We start from the raw sequence: 12179 nt of genomic DNA, 5'->3' as shown, positions 1-12179 counted from the left end.
TAACCACAATAATTATTTGATGGCAGTTGTTGGATATAACCAGAATAGGATGTACCCCCCCAGTTACCCCCCCTCCCCCCCCTCCTTACAGGGTGGGAACAGCGGGCAAGGCAGGGTCATTCCTGGGGATACAGTAATCAAAGCCACCCACCAACAGGGTTTAAAGCAAGGAGTTTGGATGCATAAGCATGAAGCATGTTTGAAGTTGTATATGATATGCTTAAGGATATGATATGTGTCTGGTGAATAGTGTGAATAATAAGAAGTACAGTGGTCCCTCGGTTAACGAACACAATTCGGTACAGAGTCGTTCGTTAACCGAATCCATTGTTTCAGTGGGATAATGGGTAATTGGTTCCAGCTCACAGAAAAGTACATGCAAAGTAAAAAAAAATGCAGTAAAGTACACTTACTTTGAGGTGTGCATGTAAAAGGTTCCTGGTTGATGATGATGGGAATTAGAAGTGGGTGTGGAGGAGAAGGGAGAAGATAAGGAAGTGGGGATGGAGGAGAAATCACCGTTCAGGGGACCCATGCTTGATGCCGTCATTTCACCAATAAAATTTTAAGTTCACTAGGTGTAATTCAAGATTATTTTATTTAAATCAACACTGCACTGTACTTATATCAATATGTTAACTAAATTTCAGAATGACCAATAATTTCAATGTAAAAATGCAAAAATATTCAAGACACCAACAAAATAGATGTTCACTCCACTCTCAACAAAGCCATACTGACGCCTGGTGGCTGAGTCAAGCGGCTGATGGGCGCACAAAAAATTAGTTCCCTGTACTGCATATATTATCAATATGTTAACTAAATTTTAAAATGACTGATAATTTTAATATAAAAAATGCAAAAATATTAAAGACCACAACTTTCTTGATACTGTATTTACTCCACTGGAAACAAATGTAAACATAGAACAGATTACTGAATTGGCAGACTAGCCCATCAGCTGATCAGCTGATGCTCTCAACAAAACGTGTTGTTCGTAAGGATTTCGTTAATCGAAGTTTTGTTCATTAAACGAATTGAAGATCCTTATGGGAGGTAATTCGTTAATTGAACCGTTCGTTAACCGAGGGACCACTGTATTGTTACTCACTGTATAAGGAAGGTGTGTCTTGACAATAAGAGCTCTTATCTGGAAAATTAAAGTAATTTGTTGAAATAGTAAAGTTAGTCTACCGTATATTCTTCACAAAATGTGTGTAAAGGGATTTAGAATTATCAGACATTGCATAATGGACGTTTAAAATATTATAAATTTGTTTAATTATTTGAAGGGTCATTAATTAACACTAAATTTGAGAATTTTGAACCCAGATCCTTAATAGAGTCTTCGTTTTGACCTCGTGTACCGTAAACCAAGGAGCAACAAACAGACTTTCTTCTGTAATGTGGAAACTAGCATTTAGAAATGATAAAGTTAGTCTATATGTTGAGGAAATGTATATAAAGGCAACATAAAACATCAGGCACAACAAAATTGACATTTTAAATGTGTTTAATTATTTGATGTGTCATTAATTAACACTGATTACTTGAATTTAAAATTTTTGAAGCCAGATGTATATAGTGGTGACTGAAGTGTGTTGATTTATGATCATATAGGTGAATTAATTTTGCGGTGAGTGGATGGAGATAGCTTAGTGTGGTGAAGGAGAACTACCAAGAGTGTGCTTGATGAATGTGTAGGGCATTGGAGGATTAAACTTAATAAAATAGTAAATAATGTGCAGAAGTAGTTGTACTGTACTCTTGAACAGGTGATTACTTACACACAAAGAGGTACAGTACTATAGTATTTATTTTCAACCTTGCTCATGTCTGTTTTGCGAATTTTTATTTATTTATTTATTTATTTTTACTTGGTTTTATAACCCGATTCATTTTCATTGACAGCACGAAATGGGCGAGGGCAAGAGGATTCCATGCAGACCCCTGATATACTGGAATTTATCATGAGAGGTCAGTGTTTTACCTGTGTTAATTAATGACAGTACAGTAAACCCTTCCCATTCGCGGGTTTGCAATTCGCGGTAAGCAGATGGTGGCTATGGTGGCTTGCTTGCAAGCCTTTTCCCACAGCACACCGAGTCGCCCCCACGCAGCGTCTCGTGTTGTACTCTCAAAACATTAGTGTTTCTGTGTGAAATGGCCCCTAAAAGATTGCCTAGTGTTAGTGCTAGTGATGCTAGTGGAGTGAAATGTAAAAGGCAGAAGTCAGTGATGACCCTGACAAAGAAATTTGAATTATTAGACAAGTTAAAGGAGGGATGAGTGCTGCCGTGGCTGGTCGGTTGTCTGGTATAGGTATACAGTAGTGCACTAAGGTAGTACAAGTTGGCTATTCGCGGTTTTGCCTATTTGCGCCATTCCTTGGAACCTATCCCTCACGAATAACAAGGGTTTGCTGTACTGGACAGGTAATCACGTAAATTCTGTATTAATAAATCTTTTGTTGGAAGAGAATGTACACAGTATTTACACATTATACTATACTGTATTAGGGTCATTATCGATGGTTTGTTCACCGTTTTATCCTCATTTTGTCTTATCCAAACCTAGTAAGTTGATCAGAGGTTAGTCACAGCTGTGGAAGCAAATGGTACTTGAGGAAGAATCAATACAGTATCTCTCTCCGTTGTCTCTGTGGTTTGGGTGTGAGAGGATGATGCGAGGTTGTGAGAAAATGGATTATATCATTGCAAAAAAAATGTATATATATACTGTACCGTAATATATGCACGTCATTATCATTTTATTTTACTGTAACTTTCTTTTGTTTTTTAGGTTCAGATTTTAACGACGCCAATGTGTTGAATCCATTCTCCCTGGAAATTCCAAATCAGTCTCCACAACATGCGGTAAGTCCCCAAGTTCTGTTTGTTATGTGAAAACCTTATCTAGGTTGCTTATATCAGACAGTTGCTTGAGGGGGGGTTACTTTACATTACATTTCGGGCAACAGTAAAATTTTAAAGAGAATATACAATATATAGTCAGTTACATAGCATGTTGAATATCTGATCAATGAAATCGAAGTTGATGTGCAATGAATGAGAGATTAAAAGACCTTAATAGATTGATATTAGATGTAGTTTTCTCTAAGGGAGAGAGTTTATGGTTGTGAGTGTGTGTGGCAGTCTGGCACAATACCTTGCATGGAGCAAACGCACTCAAGCCTTTGAAGATCCCCGTCGATGCTGGAAGCCTTCTTTCCACCTGTTTTAAGGCCTCGATTAAAAGACTAGCACATCGCCTTTTTACTTCATTTACCTTGTCTACTGCTTCAGCAGAGTGATTCTGTTGGTTTATGAAGGTGTACAACTCGTGCATGAATTTGGCACCATAGTCGACCATGTTTAGTGGCAGTGGTTTTCCATTCCTGTCAAGGATTCTATCTTGCAAACTCTTGTGGTGCAGGACCAACTCACTTACCAGTTCTTCAGGATCAGCATCTGTTGTTTGAAAAACAGAATTATTTCTTTCGAATTCTGTAACGATTGGTGACACAAAGTGAAAGTACAACAAATTGACTGTATCCTCCAGCATACCCAGAATTTCTCTTGCTTTGTAGAGACAGGAAACATCTGCCCTTGGAACTGCAACAGCAAAGTAGGCTTTCAGTTCCTCCCAGTTTAAGAGGATATTGTAGATGACTTTTCCTCGAACTAGCCATCGTGTACATGAGAGTTTCTGAAAGGGAAGAGGAGTGCCCCTTTGTTCTTCCTTCGCATCCATTACCCTAAATAGTTCCTTAAATGCATCTCTACGGATGACGCTCTTACTGAACCACTTAGGAACTTCTTGCAAGAGGTGTCCAAGATTAGATGGCAGCTTGTCAAAAGCCTTTTCAATGCACAGTGCAAGTGAGTGGCAGACACATCTGTTGAGCTGGCAGTTTGGTGACTGTTCTCTCACTCTCGACCACACTGAGTTATGTTCACCAATCTTCGAAGATGCACCATCACTGCCAAACCCAACACAGTCAGACCACTTTAATCCCATCTTCCCCAGGGTATTGCTCATTGTCAAGAACATTTCATGACCTGTAGCCCCAACAATGGGCACATGGCCACCAAATTCCGTGACAATTCTCGATCTTGAATCGCTATAATACCTCACAATAACACAAATATGCTTGTCTGTGGCCACATCTGTTGCTTTGTCAACAAGCATGGAGTACTTCTTGCCCTTTGCATCTTCTTTTAATTCCTCAAACAATGCTGGAGCGATTATTTTGGAGAGCAACTTACTGCACTGTGTACGATGGAGCTGCAGATTCTCTAGTTCACTTCCTTTACTGTTCTTTTTCATCATTTTCCCAGTGACAAGATATAGCCACCGCGAACTATAACTCGACAGGTTTTTTATTTTTACTGTCCCGTTTCCTTGAAGCGATCATCACAGGCAGCACCCTACACATGGACGACGCAGCTACTCTGCTTGAGTGCCCTTTCAATTTTTTCGTGATCTGCCAAATGAAATGCTTTGGGAGCTATCTGTGTTCTACAAACTTTGCAATAAGCATTTTCACTTCCATCAATGGCTCTACTAACCCAGACCTACTTTTCTTTCCGTGATTTGTTATATTTTCTACCACTGTCGTAGGACCCTTTCCATTTACTGGTGTCATTTTGAAAATTAGCACTCGGAATTTCAGAAAGTAACTCGGATGGCTTTGTAAGCTCTGAAGCTTAACCTGTATAACTGGACACATTCAGCCTGAACAACTCAAATATAAACTAACAACTAAGGTCAGTCAGCTTAGTAGGTCACATAATCATGTGACAGGGTGAGGTCACTGAGCCAGTGTTACTGTGAAATTTGAAAATCTGCTAGACTTGTCTTCAAAATCCACTAGATGAGGAATTCATACGTGTTTTACAAAATTCGGCCAAATAGTTTGGCCGTGACCATCCATTTTTCCACGGCCAAGCAAAATTTTTCACAGCCAAAGTAGAGAGATTTGGCCGTGGAAACGGCCATCTGGCAACCCCGTTGACAAGTACAATATAGGTAATTTTGGAAGTTGGTAAAAGAGGGAACAAGTATTTTAAACAGCTCAATGGACCTCGAAGCGATAAATGTTTCTTATGATGCTCGTTGGGCTTCTGGTAGATATGAAAAATATGAATCTCCCAATATTTTATTTATTTTTCACTATATTTATTTTTTCTCACAGTACTGTACCTATATGTGCTTTAGGGATACAGTACTGTATATAGCTAGGGATGTAACCATGTTCGGCTGTTATGGTAATTTGGTTTGGTTTAAAGACGGCCAAAATTTTCTCTTTATTGAAGGTAATATTGTATAAATTTTAGATGTTTGATTTTCCTCTTGAATAATTTTTCTTGTCTTCCTTGTAGGTGCCGTCTCCTGGAAATCCTGGGGATTCTAGTAACCAGGGGCTGTATTCCCCCATCCATCCAGGGTCAACAGGGACTCCCACCACAGAATATGTCACTATTTGTAATGGTGTGCTGCAGGTAACAAAATATATCCCTTTGATTCTTTCTTTCTCTCTTTGTCTCTCTATCTCTGTCTTTCTGTTTGTCTATCTCTATCTTTTAAATTCCTTAGCTGAACTTTTCACCGAATTGATGATAAAAAATACTGCTTTATTCTTGATTTTTCTTTCATTCTTCAGTTTTTGCAGCATTGTTTCTTTTCTTTTAAACCTTCTACTTTTTCTTCCTGTGAAACTGTCCTCTTTGATGTAAAGGATTTAAAAGAGTGTGTTTTAAATTATTAGGTATGGTTCCTCTCACGTCTTTCACTTTGGATGTCTGTAAACAGTTAAGTCATGAAGTACATTGAGAGTCGAGTCGATTCATTGGAAAATAAGGTCGTCAGGTTCTTATTATTATCTTGCTTTACAATTCTTTATTTCTAAATTGTGTCCTACAGTCTGGAAAACCATTCTTAGTGTTTTAGGTAATTCCTGTATTTAAGTACTTGTGTATGTGTTAATGAATGAGAATCCAACTACACAAGACAAAGCTTACAATACTGTACTCTAATTCAGGTCTGCGTCAAAGGTCAAGGTCGAAAGTCAAATTTATGGGGATACGTATTAGTGTTTGTTGAGACTAAATGTATGTGTGTACAGTATTATGTTATGAAGCACCATTCTTGTTCTTTACTTGGTTCATTCTGCTGTGAAACATTAAGGTCTCTGGTTGTCATTCTGTTACACTGATAATGGTAGCTCCTGGAATCAATTTATTGTAAAATACTTTCTTATACTATACCCTCTTGGTTGATTTTGGCCTTTGCTATATTTTTAGAAAACATAATTATTTTCCTCTCATTAGGGTCATATGGGGAACACGGTATTGCTTGTCAGTTTGTATTGGTTATAAACTTTCTCGTAGAGCAGCATCGTTAAGTCACTGTGTCTTTTACAGGTACCATCACCCGGCCAGCAGTTATCACCAAGTTCCCCGCAGTATAGCCAGACGTCTCCAGGTGAACTGTCTGGAGCGTCTCCCCCATATCAAGGACCAAGTGGAGGAGGCATGACTCCACAGTTCAGCCAGGTTCAGTCACCACAATATACCCAAGTTCCTTCACCAGTGATGATGGTACCTTCTCCCTCCTATCAAGAGAGTACTACACAGATGGTGTCCCAGCAGTATATACAGCAACAACTTCAGCAACAACAGCAGCAGCAACAACAGCAGCAGCAACAACAACAGCAGCAGCAACTACAACAATTACAATTACAACAGCAACATCAGCAAACACAGCAGCTTCATAAACAACCAACAATGGGATCACAGCAAGTAGTATGTTGATAATAAATGTTTGATTATTTTATAGGTAGCCTGACTAAAAATCTGATTATTAAAATTGTTTTTTTTTTTATACTCAAGAGATGGGAGTGTTGATATGTATTGAGGTGGACATAAAAAAAAATAGACAGAAAAGGAAATCAGTGAAGAAGTCATAACATTTCTTAAGAGGTGTGTACGTACATTTTTTCATCTCACACCTTTTGAAATTGGTTTGGGCTAAAATATCTTTAATGATTGTCGACTTGTCTTTTATCTGGATAATTTTTTTATTAAGACAAGTTTGTTTAATGTTTTGTTCATTTGCAGATACAGAGTAGTGGGGAGACGTGGGAGAGCATACAACAGGGGGTGTCTCTACAGCCTCAACAAAATATGCCAGTTAGTACCATGATACATATTTTACTGAATGTATTACTGTGATATAGTATATAATAATGTTCTTTGTAAACATTTGTAAGCAACTTGTTTAAATGCCCTTAAATGTAAAGTGTTATATGAAGAGGTAAGGTACTTATTGTAGATGTATGGTATAATTAATGCAAATTTAAATGTACAGTATATGCAATTTTATAGGGAGTGTTTCTGATATATTGATTTTATATCCAACCCTCGACCATCACTCATTATGTTGGCAGGGTATCTTAAGAAGAGGCAGACATTTACAATTTGACACACTCGATGCCAAAAGAAACCCAACCAGTGCGATTCTGTAGAGTGTTAGTAATGAATAATAACTCTTTCAGGCTCCGGACTTTGAATTGCCAAGCTGCTTTAGTGTGGGTACTATTGGTCAAGACGCAACCCTGATGGACATGCTTGACATCGCAGGAGGACAGCTTGACTTTGGTACAGGTTTCATGGGTAACACGGACATCAAGCTTGACTACGGAGGCAAGAAGGGTAAGTAAATAAAAAAAACAATTACTCTTAATAGCATCATAGCACAGGTCTGTTCTATTGTATTCTCATCTATCTTTGGGTTCTTGACACCTGTAGGAGTAAAAATGACTGGCAGTTTTAATAGAGATGAGAGGAGTGTCATTTGATCTGTTCACCGAGCCATCCTCTTGACTAACGCTGAAGGTGTCTGAAGTAGAGTCACTGGAAGTTGATATGATAGAGGAAACAATACAATTGCTTGTAGTTGCACATTGTTGTACACCCTTTTTTGTTCACACTGTCTCGGCTTGTTTTTTTCACTATTATGCCCTAGAGTTTTCACAAGTGTAAAAGCTAAAGCGGGGAAGTCAACTGTACTATATAATTAGGTTGGGAGTGTGCTGTATAATTAGGTGTTAGATAAATGAAGGCCAATTTATTAATTTTTATATCTTCCATTTTATTTGTCTCGGCATCAGATTCCAAGAAGAAGCAGCGTGACCAGCCAATCAACACAGGCCAGGACATAGCTGACCTCAGTAAGATGATGTCTGAAGTACGTGTTGAGGACACCATAGAACGTAATAGGAGGAACCCTCCCACACAAGCTGGAGGTTCTGGCCAGCGAAATGCACCAAATGTAGATGTGGCCTTTAGGGTAGCCGTCAGTGCTGCAGAGTGTTTACAAGCATACGCCGCTACTGGGGACATTTCATTGCTCCTGGCCACTCACCGGTATCTTCTGGCTGTGCAGAACAATCAAGGCGACACGTAAGTATTTTCTCCGGCTTACAGTACAGTATTGAGAGATTATTGACTTTGCTAGAGAGGTGTCAAATAGCTCATTGGATATACTACTACAGTAGGCTCTCGCCAATAACGACTTCCACAATAACGGTAAGTTACAATAGATACCCATATTCGATAATAACGTCTGGATTCTCTTGAATAACGGAAATTTTGCGGGAAGCGTCCGAGCGCATCAATGATAGCGTTTGTTTGCCGCCATGTTGATGACGTAGTTGTCCACTCCGCCTCACTCTCACTCACGCTCAGTGGAATACAGCGCTGCGCCCACGTGTGAGATTTTCTCCACTATAACCAGTGGTTGTTAGGGTCGGTGATAATAATGGCTTCCGCATTTTTGCCTGTGGGGGCTAGGGGAGGTGGTGGAGGGAGTGATTTGCCACCTGAATGACTGGGAACTTTTAAAGTGAGGAAATTTAACTGTCCTGAGTCTACAGTGCAAAATATTAAGAGGAACTTAGAGGAGACCAAGAAGAGTATTGCGCTGGCTAAAAATATTTCGGTAGTGATGGAAATGCGAGGCGAGCTATGAATGATAAAAGCAATAGAAACAGGTTGTTAGTGATAACAGAGCATTTTCTTGTGAAATGGTTAGCTTGTAGAATGAAAGACAGTGCAAGTGTTAGCGGCCCTCAGATACGGAACAATCATCACACCAAGCACCTCAAAAACTCCCCCAAGCTAAGTGTTATATTACACAAACTTTTTATTTTGATGATTGAATAACAATTCTTTTTATTTCAGCTAAGTGTTAGGAGGGCTTCAAGGGGAAAAAATGGGTGAAATTCTTGTGGCGGCGGCACCAATAAACCTTTTTTACATGTATTTTAATGTCACACAAATAACGTTTTCGCTAATAACGGTGTTTTTCAGGCACCCATTAAACGTTATTGGTGAGAGCCTACTGTACTATACTTCTTTTATCTGGTGGAAAATATATTCTACCCTGCTGCAGATTGTTTTACCTTAAGTAGCATTCTTTTTTTTTTTATTTCACATTTTTAGGTAGCTCAGGGAAGTACTGTATCACATGCAATACGAAGATTATAAAATTATTTTTTTTTTACACCAGTGCTCTACATACTGCAGTCAGCAATAAGAATATGGAAGCCTTTAACAAGATCCTGAAGGCCAGTGAGAAGATTAACCCACGTGACCTGTTAAATGCTCAAAACTTTGCAAATGAAGTGAGTGAACTTACGTAAGGCATAATTTTTAGATGACAGTGTCACCCCATTTAGAATAAGGTACCGACATAGCTGGATAAACACTGGAAATGTGTGCTAGTTAAAACACAAGTTTTATCAGAAATTGAGATAATCTTCACGTTTGCATTTTGTTAATGGTATTTTTATCAAGCAACGATAATATGTTATGTAAGTATTGTTTAATGTAATGTTAGTTTATAGTAATAGGATTTGTGGACTGTTTCAATGTGTGTGTGGGAGGAGTGGATGCTGGTTTTGTGAAGTGACAGGTAAACCATATTTGAGGCTTTGTTATGTTACTGGAATACCAAAGTGAATGAATGACAGCAAAAAGGGAGAAATGTTTGCTTATATGTTCTAGGTTCCACCCACCTAGCGTTAATCACAAATTGTTACAGGGAGAAGAAAGAAAGCACAAGCATATCCTTTATTGTAAGTAAATGACTAAATTCCAGACTGCCTTGCTGCAAGCTGTCCGTGGCAATGAGGTGACAATGGTGAAAAGGCTAGTAGCTGTTTTGGGTTGTGATGTGAGCATTGCTGATGCCCAAGGGAATAATCCCATCCATTGTGCTGCGGAGCTACACGACCACCGTTGCCTTGAAGCGCTTTTGACAAGACCGATCAATGGTTCTCGTTCATCGCTGACTCAGGCTATTAATGCTTATAACTACCATGGTTAGTACTGTAGTCTTTTGGTTTTCTCATTTTGCTGAACAGTTCATCAATATGTTTAATTTCACAAGTTTTTAGTATTGCAAAACTAGATAAACCATATTGTAATCATGGTTGTTTGGCAGGTGGTTGATATTGCTAAGCCATTGTAATACCCATACCTAGAATGACCAGAGTTCCATATCATGTTGTTTATTTGGTTAGTTTAGGTTAGGGTAGATCAGCTGTCCTGACATCACTCATCTAATAATGTCACCATGTAGAGTAATAAGGTGATATTTTGGTGTTTTTGTATTGGGTTATGTTAGGTTAATGAATGCTAGTGTAAATATCCCAGTAGACCAACTGCAGCTCAGTAGACCACATAGTATAATAGCACCATTAACTTATAACATTGGTAACAGGTGCAACTCCACTACACCTTGCTGTTATTGGCGGGAACCTGGAGTGTGTCCGGTTGCTAATAAATGCAGGGGCTCAGGTACACCACTGTGAGAGGAAGAGAGGTGCTAAACCTCTACACCTGGCAGCAATGTTCCACCGCCACGAAATTGCTTCCTTTCTCTTGAGCAATGTGAGTAGTGTCTGGTTTTCTTTATATACAATTGCCATTTTCAGTAATTTGTCGGTACAGTAAGTTTGACATCACGGAAAATGTAGAAACATTGTATCCTTCATCAGCACATTATTACTTTGTAGAGATAACATTACAGCCTGTCTTTAGGAGTAATGCCACAAAAACTTAAAGTACTATATGTTTGGTATCCAGTTTGTCGTTACTTTAGGGTAACTAAAAGGACCGAAAGAATTAGTTTAATGAGAAGGTTTCCTGTGCAGTGCCTAGAAAAATCATTCATTGATGTTGTGGATAAAGATGATGGCTATAAACTTCATGTAAAACTGTGTTATGATGGATTTGTGATTTGTTTGTATTTGTTGCAGTTAGTTTGTTTATGGTCAGCCAGTGCTGTTATCAAGTTGCCCAGTCTTCTTGGGTAATTCCTCGACACTGAGGCATATAGTCCGTTAACGTAGGGTGTGGTTGTTGCCTGCCATCCTTGCGCACGAGGAGCAACCATTATTATTATACTTTATGGTAAATTCCTGCATATCCATGCGATTTATACAGTACTCTACTCTGGTTTCAGACGAGTGTGACGGTTGAAGCAGGTATGTTTGATGGCAATACCGCTCTGCACTTAGCAGCTCAAGCGAGAGACCAGGTGATGTGCAGAATCCTCCTCAGGGCCCATGTAAGTTAGTTTGTGTTAACATCATTTGAGTGTAATGATTATTTAGCAATTAATGTGTATTTAACTTACAGAACTTGGATATAACAAAATGTTATTACTCAGTATGTTGTCTACTCTTTGTCTTTTGTAATAGATATGATGGGGAAGTGGTTGTTACATTTAGCTGGCCATATAAGTAGCCCTGATTTCAAATAATTAAAGTATTGGCATTACTTCAAGGTGCTCCAAGGGTTATGAAAGAGTAGAGAGGCAAATTTAAAGAATACAGTGTAAGGACAAATTATTAATCTCAAGTTATTAAAAAAAGAAAATTTTCTTCAACCCGTTTCCAGGCTGATCCACAGGCCAAAAATGTATTGAGCCGAAGGAAAAAATCATCAGAATCAGAAGAGGAGGAGGAAGAGACAGAAACAGGCAGAAAAGAGGAAGATGATGAAGAAGAAGAATCAGAAGAAGAGTCGGAGGGATACACACCGATTGACTATGCTGGAGATGATGAAAAGGTAAATTTGTTGACTATACAGTAGAATATATATATATAT

The 12179-nt window shown here is 38.7% G+C and overlaps 1 protein-coding gene across 6 annotated transcripts in view; it reads left to right on the top strand.

The window, feature by feature from the left end:
* The window catches only part of LOC121870678 (nuclear factor NF-kappa-B p105 subunit-like), a 41652-nt gene that overhangs the window by 20172 nt on the left and 9301 nt on the right, over positions 1 to 12179 (top strand). For 5 of the 6 annotated variants that reach the window (XM_042372612.1, XM_042372611.1, XM_042372613.1 and 2 more), the window contains exons 11-22: positions 1912 to 1977; positions 2803 to 2876; positions 5385 to 5504; positions 6426 to 6806; positions 7122 to 7193; positions 7559 to 7715; positions 8174 to 8465; positions 9574 to 9688; positions 10165 to 10387; positions 10789 to 10958; positions 11533 to 11637; positions 11970 to 12140. In XM_042372612.1, the coding sequence (XP_042228546.1) occupies positions 1912 to 1977; positions 2803 to 2876; positions 5385 to 5504; positions 6426 to 6806; positions 7122 to 7193; positions 7559 to 7715; positions 8174 to 8465; positions 9574 to 9688; positions 10165 to 10387; positions 10789 to 10958; positions 11533 to 11637; positions 11970 to 12140 (1946 nt within the window). The remainder of the gene's footprint in view (positions 1 to 1911; positions 1978 to 2802; positions 2877 to 5384; positions 5505 to 6425; positions 6807 to 7121; positions 7194 to 7558; positions 7716 to 8173; positions 8466 to 9573; positions 9689 to 10164; positions 10388 to 10788; positions 10959 to 11532; positions 11638 to 11969; positions 12141 to 12179) is intronic. The other variant, XM_042372614.1, reaches the window with a different exon arrangement.

Source organism: Homarus americanus, unplaced genomic scaffold (assembly GCF_018991925.1).
Source record: "Homarus americanus isolate GMGI-L3 unplaced genomic scaffold, GMGI_Hamer_2.0 scaffold56333, whole genome shotgun sequence".
Classification (NCBI taxonomy): domain Eukaryota; kingdom Metazoa; phylum Arthropoda; class Malacostraca; order Decapoda; family Nephropidae; genus Homarus; species Homarus americanus.
The sequence above is the reverse complement of the archived record's forward strand: the minus strand, read 5'-3'. Positions and strand labels throughout refer to the sequence as shown.